This window comes from Sinohyriopsis cumingii, chromosome 7 (genome assembly GCF_028554795.1).
Source record: "Sinohyriopsis cumingii isolate HCF-2022 chromosome 7, ASM2855479v2, whole genome shotgun sequence".
Classification (NCBI taxonomy): domain Eukaryota; kingdom Metazoa; phylum Mollusca; class Bivalvia; order Unionida; family Unionidae; genus Sinohyriopsis; species Sinohyriopsis cumingii.
This window is the reverse complement of record NC_142967.1, coordinates 75,998,535-76,021,518: the sequence shown is the minus strand read 5'-3', so window position 1 is coordinate 76,021,518 and position 22,984 is coordinate 75,998,535. Positions and strand designations below refer to the sequence as shown.

At 34.6% G+C, this 22,984-nt stretch overlaps 3 protein-coding genes across 10 annotated transcripts in view; 2 read left to right on the top strand and 1 right to left on the bottom strand.

Annotated features, from left to right (window-relative positions):
- Positions 1-22,984, bottom strand: part of LOC149795543 (uncharacterized) — a 231,708-nt gene that overhangs the window by 143,359 nt on the left and 65,365 nt on the right. The gene's annotated exons all lie outside the window — the stretch shown is intronic.
- LOC149795545 (acidic mammalian chitinase-like) overlaps positions 1-22,984 on the top strand; it is a 59,462-nt gene that overhangs the window by 33,439 nt on the left and 3,039 nt on the right. For 2 of the 3 annotated variants that reach the window (XM_089965362.1, XM_089965363.1), the window contains 3 exons: positions 211-333; positions 17,394-17,673; positions 19,368-19,468. In XM_089965362.1, the coding sequence (XP_089821488.1) occupies positions 211-333; positions 17,394-17,673; positions 19,368-19,468 (504 nt within the window). The remainder of the gene's footprint in view (positions 1-210; positions 334-17,393; positions 17,674-19,367; positions 19,469-22,984) is intronic. The other variant, XM_089965364.1, reaches the window with a different exon arrangement.
- On the top strand, positions 1,442-11,593 carry LOC149795546 (uncharacterized). Of its 6 annotated transcripts, none has more exons than XM_089965365.1 (5): positions 1,442-2,038; positions 4,623-4,711; positions 6,410-6,464; positions 8,538-8,687; positions 11,351-11,593. In XM_089965365.1, exons 1-4 carry the CDS (start codon positions 1,917-1,919, stop codon positions 8,680-8,682), a joined length of 411 nt encoding a protein of 136 aa, XP_089821491.1. In that variant the 5' UTR covers positions 1,442-1,916; the 3' UTR covers positions 8,683-8,687; positions 11,351-11,593. The 6 variants fall into 6 exon arrangements, 2 of the variants coding, with proteins under 2 accessions (XP_089821491.1, XP_089821493.1); XR_016422344.1 differs by lacking the exon at positions 11,351-11,593 and adding an exon at positions 2,322-2,476 and having other exon boundaries at positions 1,954-2,038; positions 4,623-4,716; positions 8,538-8,598; XM_089965367.1 differs by lacking the exon at positions 8,538-8,687.

The following is a 22,984-nucleotide window of genomic DNA, read 5'->3' as shown; positions in this document are numbered from 1 at the left end:
AGTACACTGCTGGCATCTCGTGGGATCCAATAAGTAATCTGCCATTTCAGTCTGTTTACCTGTTGCTAGTTAATACGCTCGGACATAAAATAAATTGCTTGCTTCAGCGGAATAACATATAATTAACCTCGTTGGTGAAAATACTGAGTATTTTTACCCACTCATCATGACGATCTATGTTAAAAGTTGTTTTTGTAATTAATATTACAGGTTTGTGAGATAATTGCCAGAGGCAAGGGAAAACGTTATTGGGATTTGGAACAAATGGTCCCCTACTACGTTCAGGGAACAATGTGGGTTGGGTATGATGACAAGGAAAGCTTTACTATTAAGGTAAGGACGAACGACGGTGTATTTTTGTAACTTACCCAACTTCAAGTAAAATATATCCGGAGGAAAGATAAGATTGGTAATTCAAAATGTATATATTAGTCTAATGTTACGCAGTCGAAGTGTTTTTCCTAGCGTCTCACAAAGTCCGGAGAGCCAAAATATTAAAGGGTCAATTAAAATCAATGTGTCATCCCATATGCGTGTTCATTCTCATTGTTGGTAGTTTTAATACAGTATATACTCGCTTATAAATCGAGTCAAACTGTAAATAACAAAGATCCTGATCTGGCGTATCACGACGTGCCTGCATATAAGGGTCTATACTGTTTGTTCCACTGATTACTCCTATCAAATTGCACAGAAAATCAGATACGTCGGCGCATTATGCGACGGCTGATAGAGGTCCGTGCAGTTCGCAGTTATGAGTGAGTACACACACTATGTTACAAAATTGTATGATTATTTCAAAGTTTATCTTTAGTGGGTCTTTTGCTTTAGATTTCGCATCACTTCAAACAACGGTGTCTTTTTAAAACTTGTTAAAGCTTTCCCTAACTGGTTAAGTGAAATTATTTCACCTTACGTAATTGTCAGTTACTTCATAGTGAGACGCATGTCCTAACAATATATTACATGCTACGTATGTAACGACCATGTTAGGAAGTATCATTAAGACAGGAAACAATAGAAACATTGTCGAGGTGCAAATGTTTACATTCTGCTTTCACTCTCCTCTCCCACTACCCCAGACAGCGCCGGTGGCCTAGTGGTTAGAGCGTCCGTCTCGGGTGCGGGAGGTCGTGGTTCTAGCCCCGGTCGAGTCATACTAAAGACATAAAAATGGTACTAACACTTGCCTCGCTTGGCGCTCAGCATTACGAGGTTAGTGTTGGGCCTGGTTGGCCTGGTGTCAGGATAATGTGACTGGGTGGGACATCATGCTAAATGTCTGCGGCATGATGTCCCAGTGCTAAATATCACTATAAACTGCCACACTGCAGGCATCGTAGCGATATGACTGAAATTTGTTATCTACGTTAAAAATCCAATTCATTCACACACACACACACACACACACACACATCTCCATCCTATGGAAAGCCGCAGGTACCCGGCGGTGATCACAATTTTTCCCTATATTATTATATGGGCAACAATTAGCGGCTCCGATAACAATTAGCGGCTCCTAAAATGACGGTGATTACAATCTTTCCTTATATTTTAATAGAAACTACAATTAGCGGCTCCTACAACAATTAGCGGCTCCTTCTACAATTAGCGGCTCCTAAAACACTTTTAATCTACGGCTCCGTTAATAAAAATCACAATTTACGGCTCCAGAAACACGTGAAGCTCAGTCTACAAACTACAATCGCCGGCTCCTTCCACAGTAACGCCGCTGTAATTTTGATCTCCGTCTTTAGTACCGAACGAGATTCGAACGAGATTTCAACTCAAAAACGAGATCTACTAAGCTATTATCTCCAGCTCCTACGATAGTAACGCCGCTGATAATCTTGAGCTCCAATTTATCTAACGAACCGAACGAGATTTAAACTCATAAACGAGATTTTAATCACGTGATGACATATTCGGAATACCATCGTCTTATCCGCATAAGTGTGTTGTATCTTAGAAGATGGAGAATTATCGATTTATGTTTTAGAAGAGTGAAGGCCAGTCATCCAATATCATTCAATGCAAGGTATTTTTTTTTTCCAATAAACGAATAATTATAAATATAAACGTTTTAGGCAGGTATATTATAAATAAATATCATAATTACACCAACAGCCCCTGTGATCTGTACTGTAGTATAATACATGAAAGACCTCGAAATTACGTATCTCATGGAAGGGTGTAGTGAGTTGGAGCTTATCGCGTAGGTTGGATTTAAATTGAAATTCTTCAAATGAACTCGTGAGTAAACAGCTTTCTAACCAAATGGTGTAATAATTGATGATTTTTGTCTCTTTATATTTAACTAGTCGTTAACTAGAATGGGCAAGACCGCTCCAGTGGCCTAGGGGTTAGTGTCCATCTCGGATGCGGGAAGTCGCGGGTTCGAAGCCCGGCCGATTCATACCAGAGATTTGTAAGAAGGATAGTAACAGCTGCCTCGCTAGACGCTCAGCATTAAGAGGTTAGTGTTAGGACTGGTCAGTCTGGTGTTAGGATTATGTGACTGGGTGGGATATATTTGTGGCATGATGCCCCAGTGCTAGACATCACAATAAACTGAATAATTCCTAAAGCTACGTTAAAACTCCAAAACATACACACTAGCATATGCTAATAGGTATATCATCACGCCATTGGGCACTGTTTTTCTTTGCCTCAGGCTCTATATTATTTGTATGTAAGTAAAAGCACAGAACACCAGCCCCTTATTCAGTTTAAGAAATATCACGAATGGCTTAACGTTTGCATTAAACACCTAATATTATTGTAACACTTTGTGCTTATTTGCTTGTTTTTACTCAACAGGAATGATGTGGTTTATAATATTCTGTAAGCTTTAAATAATTCTGTACATTTCCATTATGTCGTAATGTACTCGCACAAATAATAGGGTTATTGTATCCTTTCATTTCAATATATTTCCACAATTGTCTTTAGTATGGGGGACATGGGTCAGTTATTTCCCCCTTAATATTCAAGGCAGCACTTGCAAATCTGCTTTACTTTGTCTATGTTCAACTGATACTCATGACTTTCTGAAAAGTGATTGTCGTGCCTCAATGAAAGAGTGAGTAACCTTTACTATAGACATTCCTTTAAAAAGGAATATCAGATTAATCAGTCACAGTGTGAATGTGGTATTGAAATTTGTTCAAATGACTGTATATGTCTGTATAATAGCTGGCCCTGAGTTAGTACTTTTATGTTGTCTTTGCTGTGTTCATTAAATAAACTTTCTTGTATCATGCATTTTGTACCTTGGCATTTCATTGGTCTTAACTGCTGATATAACTTCCTGTCTGCAGCATGTTTTATGTATACATGCATGATACAAACCAGAAATCACATTATGGTAAATTATAGATACTGACATGGGTGAATTGCAATTACGTTCTTTTTTTGTTTTGTCCCATTTGTACCAAAACACCCACCATCATGTTGATATTGAAATTTACACCAAGTACAAATTATTATTATTATTATTATTATTATTATTATTAATACTATGGTGCTTCTATTATCTTTTCAGTAGTGGTGATGATAATAATATTATCATTATCGCAAATAATCTCAGTATTTGTATCATAATGGCACATGTATGTGTTTGTATTTGTCCCTCATTGCATATACTTTGATATGGGGGGAGCGGGGCAGTAATACAAATTTCAGTCAGTAAAAGTCATTAAGTTTGTCAGGTTGGAGTTTTTTTAATGGCTTGATCACAAACAGTATAAATGCTTTGCAGAAATAATAAACGTTTTTGTAAAGTATTGTTATGGTATTTTGTGTTGTAATGTTTTTTTCACTGTTATGAAATGGGCCTGTGTGTAGGGATTTAGCCAGGTGACTTAAAGATATAATTTTTATTTGCACGAAAGTTGTGCATTATTTCATGATAAAATAAAATGTGTACATTCATTCAGGGCTGACATCAAAAGTTTATTTCCAAATGCTGTGCACATCGATGGCCCTTCATTTAAAAGCAGGGGCCCTGCCAAATTGATTCAAATTGGGCCCCACGTTTGATAAGGCCATTACTGCATTCATTGCAGAATGCAAAATATTAGGATACAATTTCCATTGGATTTTTCATTATTACCACTAGGAAATACACTGGGTTTATATTGTGCAAGGTGCAGCAATTTTGTGGGGTGGGTGGGGTGGGGTGGTCTTCTGTGCCCAAATACAGCCATAATTGCAATGTAAATACTATATACTGTTAGTTTCCAATCTTTTTGTATCAGGAAGAATTCCCAACTTTAGTATTCATTAAGGTTTTATTCCCAACTATCAACCTAGAAAATTGTTTGTGAAGTCCTAAAAGAAGTTGGCAGGATGTTCCTTGGTGACATAACCAAGTTGCTGTACATTATTTTAGGACAATTTTAAACACGTAAGAATTTATGCTTGCTATAGCAATTATTCATGCTGAATGATTGCACTATATGAGGCATCCTATGTTTTGTTTTATCTTTTGTATTGATTTTCATTGTTAGCAAAATGATTTTATTTTGTTTGCCTTTTTTTATTTTCTGTTACACTTTATTTTATCAATGAATAAAGACCACATTGATAATACAAACTGCACATTACTATTTGATTTGCAGAGAATTTGCTGATGGAATTGTACAAGAACTAGATAAGAATGATGTGGAATGGAGAAAGAGAAGAAGGCTGCATCAAAAACAATATATCGGTAAAGTGAGTTACAGTGGACAGTATTGCAAATCTTTTTAACAAGTATTCACATAAATTGCATCCCATGCAAACATGAAATATTGCAATAAATTTGTTTCTTAAAAATGAAATCTCTTTAGATGGGTCACTTGATAATAGGGTATATTTGATTACTGTTAGCGTTAGATTACATGTGAAAAAGTCCTCTAATTATGATGTTACATCAGTTTGGTTGGGAAATCTATCTATAATATAGGTCAATAAAAGAGTATCATAATAAAGCAGAGTGATTGTCGGTTATTTGTTTTAAAAAATAAGGCTTTTCATACATGGTTTACATTAGTCTCATTTAGCATTTGTCCCATTTTTGTGTGTCACAATTATATTTTGAATTTTCAGGGAGTGTGTGACTTAGTCATGAAATGTAGCACATGGATATTTTACCTACTTATGACAGTTTGTCAATTGGTATTTTTCAACAGATAGTGCTATTTATATAGCTTGTTTAATTTATGGCATTTCTTCTCAGTACACCCCAAACCATTGTATAGGTAATTAATCAGAAAATTTGATGTTAGTATAAGCTTTTAAAATGGTTCAGTCTTATTCAGACATTTCCACTTCTAAAGCGTGGTTTCAGATGTTTTCACATTTTTATCAAGGACTGTATTTTGTATGTGTCTGGTACATTTTAATTTTGAAATGGTTTTTTATGGTCAGTGTACTTATCTCTTGCAGGGTCCAAACTATATAAGGCATATTGGTTAGTAAAAAAAATGATTGCCATATAAAAAAAATGTTATTACATGCATTCTGTGAGAGATGGCTTGCAGTTGAATGGCACAGCATTGTATGATATGTAACATTTCTTCCTGTCACATCATAGTTGATGTGGCATTTGTACAGTTCTAAAGAAAATTATTGGTAAAATTATTTCCTTCCTATATATTCTTGGTAAAAATATTCCTTTATAAAATAGGTTTTCCCACCATGCCATGTGATATGTGATTATAGATGTTATACTTAAAAAATCAGCATTTTGTGAGACAAAGAAAGGAATTGTAACTATGTAACCTTTCAGGCATGGAATGTATCTTTTGCTGAATATATCTGACTGTTTGCTTCATTATAACGTGATTCTGCTTATAACACAATCGCAGCATGGCTCCCATTTTTTTAATATAAGGTGACCTCTCTTTTTAACATCTAAATACATGCTATCAGAAAAATCAATTATTCTTATCCCTAGCAGATTTATATGATCAAGAGGTTAGTTAAAATTGATGACATTGAACTTTCAATGCACATTTTCTGTAGGGAAGTTTTTCAAAAAATTTGTTAACTCGATCCAGCTTATATTGTGATGTTATTCTTTGGACCCGTGAGCAACGCATTATAAAGGGTTTTACCTGTATGTAATTATATATCAAATTTACAGAGTTATATATTGTCATACACCTAGTACATAATGTTGAAAACAGAAATGTCAAAGTTTGGGATATGATTGGAGTTTATATGATGTATACAGCTCTATCAGAATTTCATTTTCCCCCCTTCTTTGTAAGTCCAGTCTAGGGTCATGGGTATGAATATATGGTGTTTTTCAAAAGTGGGAAAAAGATAGGGACAATGTTGCTATGCTGCACACTTTTAAGTCTTGAAATATACATGTTTCTTTATTTCAATATTTTCCTGATGTTATATTTCCTTTTTTCAGATGGGTATGATAAATTGACATCTTATGGTATTGGCATACATGGATGTATTGATAGGTATGTATGCATACATACATACATACATATGTACATACATAAAGCCACATTCAGTGGTTAGTGTGCCAGACTCAGGTCCATAAAGGGGTGGGTTTTGTATCTTACCATAGGACCAGTCTGTTCTTGGCAAGACACTTGACTCCAGTTGCCACAGCACTAATTAACTGACCTTCGTTATTATACCTTAAAGCACCAAAACAAACGTAGCAGAGAAAATACATAAGTGGTTATGATCTGGCAGTCTCAAAGGTTTCTAAAGTTGTGACCCAGGTAACCCAATGGTCATATAAACAAATTAGCAATAGCAAACATTTAAAACTTAAAATTATATTAAGTTCTAGGTAGAACCTTTAAGACCTATGATGGTTTAAAATTTTAAAACCAAAGGTACATTTTAGACCACTCATAAATCATGTCCCATAGTTAGCATATTGAACTGTGTTTTTATCTTGAACTGTTTGTAAGTTGCATGACACAGTGAACATACACATGCATATACCACACATACACGTACACAAGGACCTAAAATCTAATAACATCCATTGGGAAAACATCTTGATTTAAATAAATTTTATTTACAGTTGGACTAAAATGTAAAAATAGTTATTTTATAAGACATTATTTTAGTAACAGATGTTTCCTATTTTAAGTGAAAGTGCAACATTAATGGGAAAGCTGAAGATTCTGCTGTGAATGTTTATGCAAATTTGTTCTGTTCATTCTTCAGCTTTTTATTATATTTCATTTTTGTTATGTACATACAGTTTATCTTGACAATGGATAAATTACCCCGCCTTGTGTGATACAATGTATTTTTAAGTAATCTTATTTTCAGTTTTTTGCAGAAGATAATATGGCTACATGCTGGAATAACTAATAGATGACCAGATATAGTTGCCTTGTACTTTGTCAATACAGTTGTTAAATCCCATGGTAAATGAAGACAATATCAACTCACATAATGCAAATTATAAAGTAATTACATGTTTATATATATTATTGTAATTGCAGTTAAAATGTTGAATAATTGGCATCTCAGTATTGTCAGTTTTTAAAATGAAATCTTGACAGGTATGTATTTGACTTGGAATTGTAAACTGAATAAATTTATTGCAGTGTTTATTATGTCTTCCTGTTCACACTCACGATTTTAAAGGTGGGTATACTTTTTTAATGACTGTTTTATACACCCATACAAGGAAATTATATGCCAAAACAAAGTGTTACTGTAAAAATTGAATTACTTGAAGACCGTAAATGAGATATTCAAATGCAGGATTAACTGAGCTATGTCATCTCTTCTTGGACTATGGATGTAAGCAAAGCTAGATATAATTGGTTGATTGGTCAGTCATACATCTATTTGTTTGCAGGCCTGGTGTCACACGTGTAAAGCTTACTATTTTGTACAAATCTTGCATTATCTCTGCTATAGTAACGGCTAAGAGGGGCAGATTTAGAACGTTTATGAACCATATCATATGAATGTTTTGCTCATCGATCTTAATTATTATTTCTTAATTGTCCTTGAAGCAAATACTGTATTGGCATTTGGTTTTGGTATTATAGGCAGTGTATCCCCTAGGGGTGCAAGACTGAGAGTCAAAAATCTCCTTGGTGTAAAAACTGGGGGTCAGACTGAGTAAAAAATAAACTTTGGTATCAAAACTGGGGGTCAAATTAAAAATTTGGGGGTCTCTGAAGTGCAAATGAGGGTGAAGGAAAATACTGATTATAGGGGAAAAAAGTATATTACTTACAGTATTCTCATGGTGAACTAGTAATTTTCTCAGTGTCTTTTTGATAACAGAACAATGCTGTTGTACACTACACAATTTGTGCAACTACCACTATGTCACAAGTTTACATGACCAGTTTATGTGGTAAGTTGGATTCCAATAAAGTTTGTAAAAATTTAGTAAAATAACAAATCTTGTACATTTCCTGTACATTAGTAAAAATACAGACAGTATTTAAAGGCAAAAGAGAACTTTAACTTCCATCACAAAAGCCGATATAAATTATTAAATTTTGTATATGATGCTAATAATATTATACTAACCTACTTTTCAGGGTGTCCAGTAAAAGTGAGAGGCAATCCAGGCACTGGAAATGGCATAGTTGCTGCAGTGCAGATGGCCTTCTTAGCAATGAAAATGCCTTCATATATGGTGCATCACATGTAAACCAGGCAGGTTTTGAATTGAAAGAAGGGTAATACAGGTCAGTTAGAAACCATTGCAAGTGCCCTTTTGTATATCTATATATTGTATATATTGTTTAACTCTTGTCCACAATTGTAAGGGTCATATGTAAGCAAGATATTGCAAAGCTAACTTTTGTCCATGATTGTAGATTATCATCTGAGATGATATTTGTAAACATGCTTACCTGGCTTTGAGTTCAGAAAATTGTTTCGTCCATTAGAAAAAAATGTTCTCATTTGCCAGGTAGTTTGCTAAAAAGTAAAACTATAAAGTAAACAGACCTTACCTTGTTTACGAATTTGATGGGAAAAGGACCCACATCCTATATCTCTTATTGTCTTAGGTTTTTATATAAAGTTTGTGATCAATTTTATATAAAGGTTGTGATCAACATAGTTAACAACATATTCCTATTGTAACATCCCTCAAGTGAAATCTGTCTTTTAGTTGTGTTCAGTTGTAATTTCACATGATTTATATACTTCATTTATTCACTGAAATAACAAAGTGCTTACAGATACTTTGGACTGTTTTAGGATTAGAGTGAATTCCTTCAAGGACATTCTAGATTATATCATTGTGATGGATAAGATTATCACATCGGCACATTTAAGACTGTTGGAACTACAGCACATTCAAGATTGGAATCAATTTAGAACACCACTGTAATTCATTTGGGACACCTTTTTTCCTTTTGGATCTGTGAGAGCTATTTGGGATATATTTCATAATGTAAGCTACTTTTAAATTTTCACATTATCTGTGAAAATAAAGTATTTGTTGAATTTTACTTGTTGGTTTCACTTTTTTCTCTTTAAGATCTTTGAGGTATAATACCTCTAACTTCAGATCAGCATGCTCATCTGATTGAAAATAAGAGACTTTGCTCTGTAAGTGTTCAATATGTATGAAGTTATGAATGCAAGTACAATTAATGTGAATCCTTGTTATACTTCAATACCTTGTAGGAGTTTCAAAAAATGAAAAGATGGCAGAAATTGGATTAATTAGTATAGCAGTTGCTTCCCGCTTCATTTTTGACTTGTCCTAACCATATCTTTGGAGACACCCATTCGGGTCATCATCACAGACATCTGGGTCATTGCCATACCACATTTGGGTAATCATCACAAGTACATTTGGAACTCTGTCACACCACATTTGGGTCATCATCACATATACATTTGGGTCACCATCACATATAAATTTGGGTCACCATCACATATACATTTGGGTTACCATCACATAAATGTGGGCCATCATCACATATATACATTTGCGTCACAATCACATGTACATTTGGGTCAGTATTATTGTTTCAGGTCTGACGTTTGAAAAACCATTTATATATCTAATGTCTTGTGAGCATTGTCAAGCATAACATGTAATGAAAGAATACACTTTTTGGAATCCTTAGAAGTTAAAATATCATTGGTATGGATAGATTGGATGTAATACAATAGTTATTATTCTATGCATGTATTTTCTTTTTCTAGTGAACAGGATGATACAAGTTGTTCAAGTTAATTTGGCAAATTTCCTAATATTGCCAGATTAAAACACCTGCAGTATTTGTTACATGTATGACACATGCACGAAATGAAAATATGCCAAACCACATAAACACAAAAATAGATCCCTTTTTCTTTCTTAAAAAAACCCCTTTGTTTCTCTAAATTTACATTTTCTTAAAAACATTTCTTCTATGATCACATCTGAGTCATCATTTTTAATAGACGTCAAAATACATGTACTCTGTATCACTATTCCAAGCTGTGTCTGCAGTTTGTATATGTACTGCTCATTCAGAAACATCTAAGAGACATGGTAGGACTGTGGAACATCAACAAAACATGGATGTAGTTAATGGCATGGTACAAAATTTGTACCAAATGGGCTGAACTCTTTTCCGAATGATCTATTGTCATTTTGAAATATCAACAGTTTGTGAAGGAAGGACACATTGATATCCATATCTCTTTTTAAAATATGGGCTTTTAGAAATAACAACCTATTATTCTGTTGACTGCCATTGGATAGCAAGTGTTAAATACTGATTTATGCTGCAAAAATAAAAGAGGCAACATCTTTTGAATGTTTTCATTTTGCATAATAAGCTCGTACTGTTTTATGTAGCCTGCACACTTGGTCGGCAAGCTCCCAATCAGTTGGAAGAATAAAATGATCCAGGTCATTTTAACTTTTGTTGGTTTGAGAAACTACACTTTCTTCTGACAAAGATAACTGCTGGTGTTCTCTGTGAAATAAGAGACTCGATAACTTGTTTGAATGGACGTGTAGAATTTGTTCATATGCTCCTCCTGGTGTCAATATTATTTCGTGTACTAAAATTACAGGGTTTTTTTCTCTAAAATGTTGAATAAAAAATGAAGGGAATCTACTTACACCATACATAGTAATTTACAGCGGCTTTTCTACATTTATTATTTTTATATTGTAACCAAACAATGCATTTGAACCTGTTGTAAGCTGTTATTTCAAAGGCTTTAAAGAATATGGTCTCTTAAGACAGGTTTATTTTAACAAGTCAGTTATAAGAAGCATTTAAAAAAAAATGCTGCTCTATGTCAGGGATGGAATATATTCATGGTGAATGTGGCTGTTAATGCTGGTTTAACTACATCAATACAATTTAATCTTAATACAAATTTTTTTCAGGAGCAGAGAACTGTTAAGCACCAATGACAGAGGAAATTCAGGACCTGAAGGAACTGTGTCAAAATAATTATACAGAACTTGATCCAGATTTTGTTAGAATTATACAAGAAGCAACAGAGACTTATCAGATACCAAATGCAGCCGAAGACTTTTATACTACTAAAAACTTTGTTTTGTCAGAAGTGATTACAAAACTGTATCATCAGATGTAACAGAACAAATTAAATTGAATTATAATTATTATCCATACAGTTATTATCTTTACTACCATGACAAATAAAATGTTTGCTTTTTACATCATGTGCTTAAGAATGAATCTAATTATCAAATCACATCACTAGCATATACCAAGAAATTAAAAGCAAATATTGTACAATTATAATAACTATGGTCTTATGAATAATGACATTATGTTAAGGTAACAATAAATACAATTCGGAGAGAGGAGCTGAGAGAGTGAGATGCAAGAAAAAGTTTTTATTCTCGCACACAGTCCTCCCTATGTGATTGCCATATAATAAAATGTAATTTGTCATACAGAAAAACCAAGATAATCAAGCATGATTAAAGACTTGTAATGTCACATCTAAAGGCATTCATTAGTCTAAGTCAGTGTAATTGTCGTTTAATAATAAAGGCTGACTTAACGGGGAATACAAGTTCATCAGCTATTGACACAAGTGCAAGTAGAATCTACATCAGCCAATTTTTCTTTCATCAAAACAAATTAACACTTTTTGTCACAAGATTATATATAATAAGACTTCCCAGTAGATGTTGTCATTGCATCAAGCTCTTAAATATGCCAGAATGTTAATATTGACTTCATTACCGATACATATACGATTGAAGAAGTATACAGGGCTCCCATGCTACTAGGAAATTTGGAAAAAGTTGGAAGAAATGATAATTTCTTTTCTGAACATGAAAATTCCTTGAAGTTTGCAAATGTTGATGCAAGTCAGGAAAGTTTGCAACTACTTGATGACAGAAACAATTACGTAATTGAGTTGTAACTGATTGTGAATTATATTTATTGAGTTCTGCCCAGAATATTTGGAGGTTGCAGTATGGATCATTAGGGTGGTTACCATAATTATAGTTGTTGAGTCAATCTTAACACTCACTGGATTAGATTAGAAGACTGGTTGTTTCACAGTCAGCTTGATATTGATATTTTGTCTGACATGAAAGGTTTGAAAACCAGTCTAGCATCACAAGACACCAACATGTTGTCGGCAAAGCGTAGCCGCATACCAGATGGCCTAGCAAACTTAATGCTGTTACCCCGAGGCATACCTACATGAAACCGATATGAAAATTATTTATTTTCTCAGAAAATGCAAGTATTAGAATAATTATGTCTTTACTCTGCTGAAAGATAAGATGAAACTATGGCGTTCATGAAATTTGACCTGATACTCACCATTTGCATTGCTAGTCGCATGGGTACACAAATATCACAACCAACATATTCATGACATCATAGGTCCAGTTGTCACATGATGTCAGTAATAACCCATTTCAGATGTAGAAACAAAAAAAAATATGAAATGAAAAATAAAGTTGTAAACTGTTCGTAATAAAGAAACTACAATGAAAGAACACAGAATTCTGTATATATTTATTAAAAAAATAACTATGTTTTGTTGTATCATGTGACTACCTTGTTGACATGTGCTCTTTGCTTGATGAACTGTCCAGATTGCAGTGACAGCGACAGGTTTCTGGTTGTTTTCTCAACATAAACATATTCTTTCTGGTTCTTACAGAAGCTTTCTGACTTTCATTTAATATATTTTAATTTTTTTACATTAGATAGAAGCTTGTTGATGTCATCCGACTATTGGATTTCTGTTGTATTGTGAGATTTGTGGAATCATATAACTAGTAATGCAAATGCAGATAGTGAGTACCGGGTCAGGTTCTATCTGTGCTGTAGTCTTGTCTAGTCTGTCACGGATTAAGACATAATGATTATAATACTCTCCATTTCTGAGAAAATGAATCACCTTCCTATTGATTTCATACAGGTATGACTTGATGTGACATTGTTTCAAGTTTTCCAGGACCACTGGTGGGGTTCAAGTTAAATTTGTAGTCAAAATGTTGAATCTCTGATGGTAATTTTGGTGTTAAACTATGACACTGAACATGTGGCTCAAAGGATTGGTTTCAAATCCTTATCGGTTGCAGGAGAAATGTGAGATTGTTGTCCCTTGTAATGTGAGTATCACTACAGGTTTAGGTACTGCTCTTCTTTCTGTAATACTGCTCTGGTGGTCTAGTGGTTAGAGCGTCCGCCTGGGATGCGGGAGGTCGTGGGTTCGATCCCCGGCCGAGTCATACCTAAGACTTACAAAAATGGTACTAATAGCTGCCTCGCTTGACACTCAGCATTAAGAGGTTAGTGTTAGGACTGGTCGGCCTGGTGTCAGGATAATGTGACTGAGTGGGACATCATGCTACATGTCTGCGGCATGACGCCCCAGTGCTAGACATCACTATAAACTGCCACATAGCAGATATCGTAGCGATATGACTGAAAATTGTTAAAACTATGTTAAAAATCCAAATCACATCACATCTTTCTGTAATTGCAGTTTCATTTGTAACTCATATTTTTGTATCTGTCTCTCTCTTTTTCCTGCATTTGCATCTCCCTTTCTTTTTCCTGCATTTGTATTTTTATTTCTTTTTCTTCCTTTTACATTTGTCATTTCTTCTCCATTTCTTTCTCTTCTTTTTGAATTTGCATTTGTTTATCTCTTTCCTCTTTTTCAAGCTTTCTTAACTTTATTTTGTTCTTGAATTTTAATTTCAATTTCATAACTTGCAGGTTTGAGCTAGAGTCAAAGCACTTTTGTCCAAAATATTCTTCTCTACCAAATTTAAACCAAAATATTTTTTATTTCATGTTTTAACAAATATGGCTTTGCACAGGAAAGATATTGTCTGGAACGTTGGAGCAATTCGTCCTCTTTCAAAGACTGATTGTTCCTGGCAAGGATTTAAAGTACAATTCTCCACTTTAGTTTATATCGTAAAAGCTTGTTGGTTTCACTATGTAAAGTCAGAAATATTTGGGACTAAGATAACTTAAATTTCAAAACAATTTCAATTTCTGTGAAATTCATATCCCCAGTTAGGCCCCAAGTTTCTGTTACGTCTCAATGATTGCAAACTTAAGTAACAGAAAAGAAGCAAAAACAACAAATTTTATAAAACTGAACAGTTTAATTATCAAAGTTATAAATAAAAAATATGAAAGGAACATAAAGTATTATGAAGTGAATCCAAGCTAGTCCTTATACTGGTCTGTGAAAGTCCTAAATGATAGAAATGTTCCTCATAAATTTCAAAACCGGAAATGTACTGGTCCTCCAAGAACTTTGTAGTTGTCAAGATGGCGTTGTCCTGAATTCCTTCAATAACAGTTCCAGACTAATATTTAAGTCCAAATAATGAGCGCTTTCTATTTACACTGAACAGTCCAAACAAATGTTTTTCCTGTCTAAAAATATCTAAACTTGCACAACACAAAATACGTCTATAGACTTAAAACTGGAATGCAATAATGTGAATAACTCCAAACTTCGGAATGAAACAGTGCTTAATTTTCTCCTTGTATATAACATTTGTTGTGACAGTACTTCGCAATAGACCCCACGTGACAGCATACACTATTGATTTTGCATCGAATTACCCAAAGTGAATATTATTCACATAACCTCGCGCATCCAATGGGAAGCCACAGAAGTATCGAAACACCGGTCTCATCAGTCACTGTTAAACTACACTGTATGCCATTTTAAGTCTTATTAAGATTATTACTAATTGTCAACAGTGAACTAAAGGAGATTTTTGCTTAAGTGTGGCGTTCAAATATCCCGAAGACCAAACACCATGTAATTTTCTCAAGAAAGAAACCAAATGAACTGGAAATTACCTAGCTTCAGTTGGAAGATGGAGTAATACTTTAACTGCAATGATATTGAAATTTATGAAGAACTAAATTTAAGAACTGAAAAGTCCACTCTTACATTTTGTTACCAAATTTGCAAAAACACTGTTAACTACGAAAATAAATGGGGTATCAGGGCTGATCAAATATTGTTTTCACATACTCGTCCAAGACAAATAGTTTCATAAAATTCACTTGTCTCACCTTACTTTTTACAAGTCCCAATAATGTAATCTCTTCCAAAGATTTGATAAAATGTATGCATTTTATTCCATAGATATAAGAAAGAAAATAATATACAACTTTATTTCCTAAAAGGATTTACATTTTTCACAAATATTGGTTGATGCTACACATTTCGCTGCTTAATGTGTATATGTTTTGCTACTGGAGATGGACTTCCTGCATGCCCTCATTTTTGCTGTTAATTCCATATGATTGAAAAAAATCTTTAGGTCTTTCCTAACATATTACATCAGATCTGCCCTCTCATGCACAAAGTGCATCTTCTAACTAAAAATACACTGGTTTAATTTCTAACCTATGCCAATTTCAGATATTCTTTACAATAACTGCAATCTTAGTAAATAAATTAAAGCCAACATTTTAACCATCCACTTCACATGAAATTATATTTATTGAAACTTTTTGTTTCCTTTGTAACTCTGTTGCCACTTTCAACCACATGCTGATAGTTACTTGCACTGTAATACCTCTACCAGTTAAGTTGTTCCGAGCACTTAAACATTAAGTTTAAGGCTGAAATGGCTAAAAAAATTTATACTGTGCAAGGTGCATGTTCATATGTGAGCCATTAAACAAATTTGTGGGAGTCATCACACACCACTTAAGTGAGCGAATTCATGTAAAGTTTGTTCAAATGACACAATCACATTCCCAGGTAGGTTATCTGATGATCTGCTTATGACTATGATAGTTCTTAACACCTGCTTTCAAACAATAAATTTTAACAGAAATACTGTATTTTATATTTTGATAAATGTCCAATGATAGTTATAGATCTTTTCTTAGCAAGCTTTCATGATACTTTTGCTCATTATCCTGCCAAAGTGTCCTCAGTTTAAAAAATACCGCAATAACGTTCTTCCACCCCCACCCACCCATGAGATACTTAATTTAGAGATCTGTCCAGTGTTGTAAAGATATATGAGAACTTTTTAGTCTAAGCAAAATATCTGCAGTATAAAAAAAACAAGTTAATATTCTTTACTAATGGAAAATACCTTGTTACAAATTCTGAAAACTACACTTCGCTCGATAATGGTAAAGGACACTGATGCGGATAAGATGATAGTATTCCGAATATGACAGCACGTGATTAAAATCTCGTTTATGAGTTTAAATCTCGTTCGGTTCGTTAGTTAAATTGGAGCTCAAGATTATCAGCGGCGTTACTATCGTAGGAGCTGGAAATAATAGCTAAGTAGATCTCGTTTTTGAGTTGAAATCTGGTTCCGTTCGGTACTAAAGACGGAGATCAAAATTACAGCGGCGTTACTGTCGGAGGAGCCGGTGATTGTAGTTTGTAGACTGAGCTTCACGTGTTTCTGGAGCCGTAAATTGTGACTTTTATTAACGGAGCCGTAGATTAAAAGTGTTTTAGGAGCCGCTAATTGTAGAAGGAGCCCCTAATTGTTGTAGGAGCCGCTAATTGTAGTTCATATAAAAATATAGGGAAAGATTGTAATCACCGTCATTTTAGGAGCCGCTAATTGTTGTCGGAGCCGCTAATTGTTGCCTATATAATAATATAGGGAAAAATTGTGATCACCGCCGGGTACCTGCGGCTTTCCATACCATCCAGCCCTGGCCTTGAGTTCATAAATTTTCAAGTTTGAGAACGAGCTAAGACGTGAAACTTTGGACTTGTGGATATTAAAACAGTTAACTGAAATCATTTAATGAACTTGTGTTGTACTGTCCGTGCCATTTTTTGAAATAGTTTAATATTAGGCTTGAAATAAGAATAATACGAACTAAGCTTTTTTTTCATAAGGAAAACGTTTCACGCCATATATGTGCCTATCATATCTGGTGTGTTTTCTCATGTCATCACAGCTTAAGTGGATTAAAGAGAACGGTTACGGTGGTGCCATGATTTGGAACCTAGACTTGGATGACTTTGACGGAAGTTTCTGTACTGGACCGCCCTACCCTCTTATTAGACTACTGAATGAATATCTGGCGAATGATTCTGGATCTACAGGAGAGACAACTACACTTGAAACTACCCATACTCGTCTTTCCAAGACCACTCCGTTTACAACCAGAATAACCTCTGATCCCGCAAAGGGAATGACAACTAAGAGAACAACTACGACCGCTCAGGACAACACAGGTACTGATTTGCGCATGTAATTATTTATAATTCAGCCATAAGCATGCATGAAAACGCTTAACTACGTCATGTGAAATGATGCAGTAGTAAAAGCGTAGTAGCGTTGTCACTCACAACATAAAGTAGGGCATGCGCAGCGTGGAATTAATTGATGAATGGTTCAACAAGAAACAAAAAAAAAAAAAACCCCACAGCTTTTTGAACGTAGCTTAGTTGTATATATTGCACACTGATTTATAATCTCATCCATACATCTTTGAGTTAAAAGTACCTTGATAATACTTTTTATGGTCTTTTCCTTTCATGTCCTCAGATTTTGGAATTCAGTTGTACATTCCACTGTCATGCAGTATGTTCTAAAGTGAAGTGTATTATTTAATGATGTTACAACACAGACATCGCGGTATTTGGAGTAGTCGACTCGATTAAAGTGAATTGTAGTTGTACCCAATTACGGATCTGCTGTATACCTTGTACGTAAATCTAAAACATTGAATGCTTTATATATATATATATATATATATATATATATATATATATATATATATATATATATATATATATATATATAAAGTGAGAAACAATTTGTAAAAAAAATAAAGTGAGAAACAAATAAACCGGAGTTGTTGGCTTTCATGATGACTTTTCCTAAGGCAGAGAAACTGTTCTATCAACTCAGAATAGTTACAAGTGACGTGCATGCGGAATGAGTGTATAGTTTTGAGCCATGGACGAGTAGTACCGCCTCATCCCCAATCCCTCCCCCTTTCCCATCGGAGGTCGATGTTGGAGCAATTTATCCCGGCGATTTGGTTGGTCAATAAAAGTTACATCCTATAAAAATTAAAGCAAAACAACTGAGATTCCACAGATTTTTCGTTAAACTCAATCGAAGTCCGATTTTAGTCAGTAAATCCATATTAATAAAGAATGTGGATGGATCTATTCATATTTATTCGTATTCTCTTTTGCATTTTGATTCGGTTTTGTTTTTCCGTAGTTATCTTTCACGAAATAAAACTAGTATAGTTATTTAGACCGTTCAGGACTGTGTGACATTCTTACCGCCACTCTTCATTTATAACCAGTATTAAGTTGATAGAAGTGAGGTTTGTTTACATCTGCGTGTTTTTTTTGTTAATTTGTGTATATTTATGCAAAGTTAGTCTCGAAAGAAAACATTTACTGGTGCTCTGCAGCTCTATTTTGTCGATGTATTTTTAAGACATATAGATGTTTACGTGGAATGTCAGACTGACTTATTTCAATTTTTGTTAAGTGTAAACGCCTACTAGTGTCAGTATCAAAGGAGTATTTACATTACATTACTCATTATGCACGTTCGGCACGTGCTGTAAAATTGCTGTAGCCTATATACGAAAATTAACAAGACTGTCAAGTTTTGCCCCCCATGAACCAAGTCACCACCGCCATCAAATTTTGCCCCCTACCCCGAAAAATGTTTAAGCTCTTTTGGTTCAATATTCATGAATTTTTCAGTTTTCCCCTGATGCATGTCCAGTCATGTCCTGTTAAAATTATTGCTGATCAAACTAAAATTATTTTAAATCTATGCGTAGCTATTAAATCTGTACGCCTGATTATCGCCGAAGTGTTTTGCATTCTATAGTAACTAGCAATTTTGTCAACTGGTTTGGAAAACTCTAGAACAGTACCTGTACTGCTTCTTTCAGTCAGCGAACTTCTATGGATGCATTATTGTCCTCCAGAACTTTTTTGCCCGTCAAGAGATAGAATGACGCAATGGAACCATATGTTGTCATCAACACTGCCAGTAAGCTGTCGAAATGTCATTTTTTCACACTGAGATCTGTTTATTAATTCGTCACTGTATAATTTTCAAAAGTGTTCAGTGGCTTGTAAGTGACAAAATAAGTTCTGTTGTAAATTTATATCTTGTTAAATGTTCTTGAAATATTCTGGATCACTGGGAAGTTAAAATTAATTGCGGGACAAGAGTAAAGTTATGTTGTGGGTACTTTTTCAAATCTTAGGTATCGTATTCAACATCAACAAATGGGATGGAAAAAATCATGATATCAAATCCATTTCACACTAAAATACTTTGTTTTCATTTCAGGACTCACGGTACTAATTATATGAAAGAAATGGAGAAACATCTAGAAATAGATGAAAATAAGATAGAGTATACATGGTAGTGGCTTGGTTGATAACGAAAAGTAAGGTTTTATTAAAAGGAATTTTTTAGAAGTTGTTCGAATTTGTAAGAGAAATACAAAGACAGTAAGTTATCAATGTTTTATTGGTGGAATTTGGACCCTTTTACAGACTGAACTTTGCAACACTCATTAATGAAATTAGCACCCGAAGTTTAGGTGCGGAATAAAAAACACTTGTTTCACACATATGCAGATAAATAAAGTGCCGCCGGACATTTGGCGTTCTCCTCAAGGAAGCTTCCATCAGCATGATTCTATACTAGAGAAAAATAGATTTGCATGAACATTTAGAAATCTAAAGTCATTGAATTGTTTATAAACGGGTTATTATGGGAGTAGAATTAGTATCGTGAGTCCTTCATTCGTCTTGGCTTCAAACTTTTCCTCAAGTATCCCGTATGTCATACACAGATACCAGTCGCTCGTAAAAACAATTTGATGTCCCCTCCCTTCAAACCTTCCAGATTGTTTGATTTTTGAGTACTTCATCAGTGGGTTAAGGTGGCTGTTTACAAATATTGCATTATATTCTGAAATTCTCAATGATTCACCAGTTTTGAGCTTAGGAGTTCCATGTGTATCAGTTGCCCAATGATCCATACTATTGATATATTTTTTCTCTGTCACTTCCACTGAAGTCATGTTTATTGATGTATGGTGAGTTATATTGTATCCCTAAAATAGCACTTGGTAAAACACCAACCATTTTCTAGCTTACTTTTGTGAGAAATATTTCCACATTCTAGTCTTCTACGCCTGTTGTATTTTTACACATATTCTGACTTCCTTTGTTTGAAGGTGATTGTGAAAGCATTGTGCACGTCATCACCAATTTTAGTTTTTACTCTCTCATCCGATGTGTATTAAGAAAGAAAAATCATTAATTGTCAAGATATATTTGTATCCCTCGTTTTACGTTTGATATGTTTGCATGTCCATGCTTTCTTGCCATCGGTCATCCAAATCGCTATCGTTTACTCTTTCGCATGAAACTCTCTCCTGTAACAGTGCGCAATTCGTATGTAGAACATTGGTTAAACATTCTTTTAATTCGGGAATTCTCTTTTTCACGTTTAATTTGTTCCAAGAAAATAACTGATACTTTTGTACGCAACTTGATATTCAGGACTTCAGTATAGCTACTTCAGTTACTTCTCTTCAACAGCAATTTATAACGGTAGAAAGATATAACGAGAGCACGTTACGCTCGAACACTTGTCTTTTGGCTTGATAAACAAGCTTTTAGAACATCCTTCTATAACTGGTACTTTTATTTTCAACAACTTGCACAAATCATTTTAGTCATTTCAAAGATGAATAATTTCATATTTAGGACACGTGTTGTTATTCCTATGGACTCTGACTGTTTTCCACAAATGTTCAGTTCTATTGATTAATCCATGTACCTAGTTATGGTGATGATATACTGAAGATGTGGCCAAAATTTAACTATGAATTGGTGCGTTTGTCAACATTTAATAGGTACCTTAATTCCTCTTCAAGTTGAATTCCTGACCATACTGCTCTTAGATACATGCTGCTTTTTAGACACATACCGCTGTTTAGATACATACTGCTCTTTAGACACATACTGCTCCTTAGACACATCCTGCTCTATAGACACATGCTTCTCTTTAGACACATACCGCCCATTAGATACATGCTGCTCTTTAGACACATTGAGCTCTTTAGATACATGCTGCTCATTAGATACTTGCTACTCTTTAGACACATGCAGTTCTTTAGATACATGCTGCTCTTTGGATACATACTGCTCTTTAGACACATGCAGCTCTTTAGATGCTCTTTTGATACATGCTACTATTTAGACACATATTGCTCTTTAGATACTAGCTGCTCTTTAGACACATGCAGCTCTTTAGACACATACTGCTCTTTAGATACATGCTCTTTAGACATACTGCTCTTTAGACACATGCAGCTCTTTAGACACATACTGCTCTTTAGATACATGCTCTTTAGACATATTGCTCTTTAGATACTAGCTGCTCTTTAGACACATGCAGCTCTTTAGACACATACTGCTCTTTAGATACATGCTCTTTAGACATACTGCTCTTTAGATACATGCTGCTCTTTAGATACATACAGCTCTTTAGACATCTACTGCTCTTTAGACACATACTGCTCTTTAGATACATGCTGCTCTTAAGATACATGCAACTCTTTAGACACATACTGCTATTTAGATACATGCTACTATTTAGATACATACTGCTCTTTAAATACATGCTGCTCTTTAGACACATACTTCTCTTTAGATAATACTGCGCATTAAATACATGCTGCTCTTTAGACACATGCAGTTCTTTATATGCTCTTGTGATACCTATTACTCTTTTGACATATATTGCTCTTTAGATACATGCAGCTCTTTAGACACCTACTGCTCTTTAGACACATACTGATCTTTAGATACATGCTGCTCTTTAGACACCTACTGCTCTTTAGACACATACTGATCTTTAGATACATGCTGCTCTTTAGACACATACTGTTCTTTAGATACATGCAGCTCTTTAGACACATACTGCTCTTTGGACACATACTGCTCTTGTGATACATACTGCTCTTTAGATACATACTGTTCATGTCTGTTTTCATCCCTGGATTCAATCGCCTTTTGGTTGGAAACAGATAAGTCAATATCTTTATTCTCTTTAAGCTTCTTCTGTTCCAAAACTGACTTCGACTACATTTTAATCACATGCGAAAGTGCAAAAGAGTGTACATTTCTCTCTGTAGAGAGATCATTGCCTTTTATATCTTTATCTTTCCTCTCAAAACTGTGGAGTTGATCATGTTGCATGTTGTAGCTTTGCTTCATCATTTGTTCTAATAATTTCAAATTTTTTGTATCGTGATTTTGAAGTACAAAATTATAACAGTCTATCCTCACCATTTAAGGTATTATTATTTAAATACCACGTTTGTATCGTAGGTTTTCAAGGGGGGGGGGGGGGGGGGGGCGAGTGGCCGAGTCGTTGAAAGCGCTCGCCGTTCCGGATCACTACCATCTCACCTCTGTCTGCCTGGGTTCGAGTTTCAGGATCGGCTAACATGGGTACGTGAGAGAGAAAGCTTGCCAA

Excerpts from the sequence above, each read along its gene's own strand:
- LOC149795546 (XM_089965365.1), top strand. The coding sequence starts at position 1,917 with ATGACATATTCGGAATACCATCGTCTTATCCGCATAAGTGTGTTGTAT. Across the intron at positions 2,039-4,622 it reads CCAATATCATTCAATGCAAG|AGAATTTGCTGATGGAATTG; the intron begins GTATTTTTTTTT and ends TTTGATTTGCAG. Across the intron at positions 4,712-6,409 it reads GCATCAAAAACAATATATCG|ATGGGTATGATAAATTGACA; the intron begins GTAAAGTGAGTT and ends TCCTTTTTTCAG.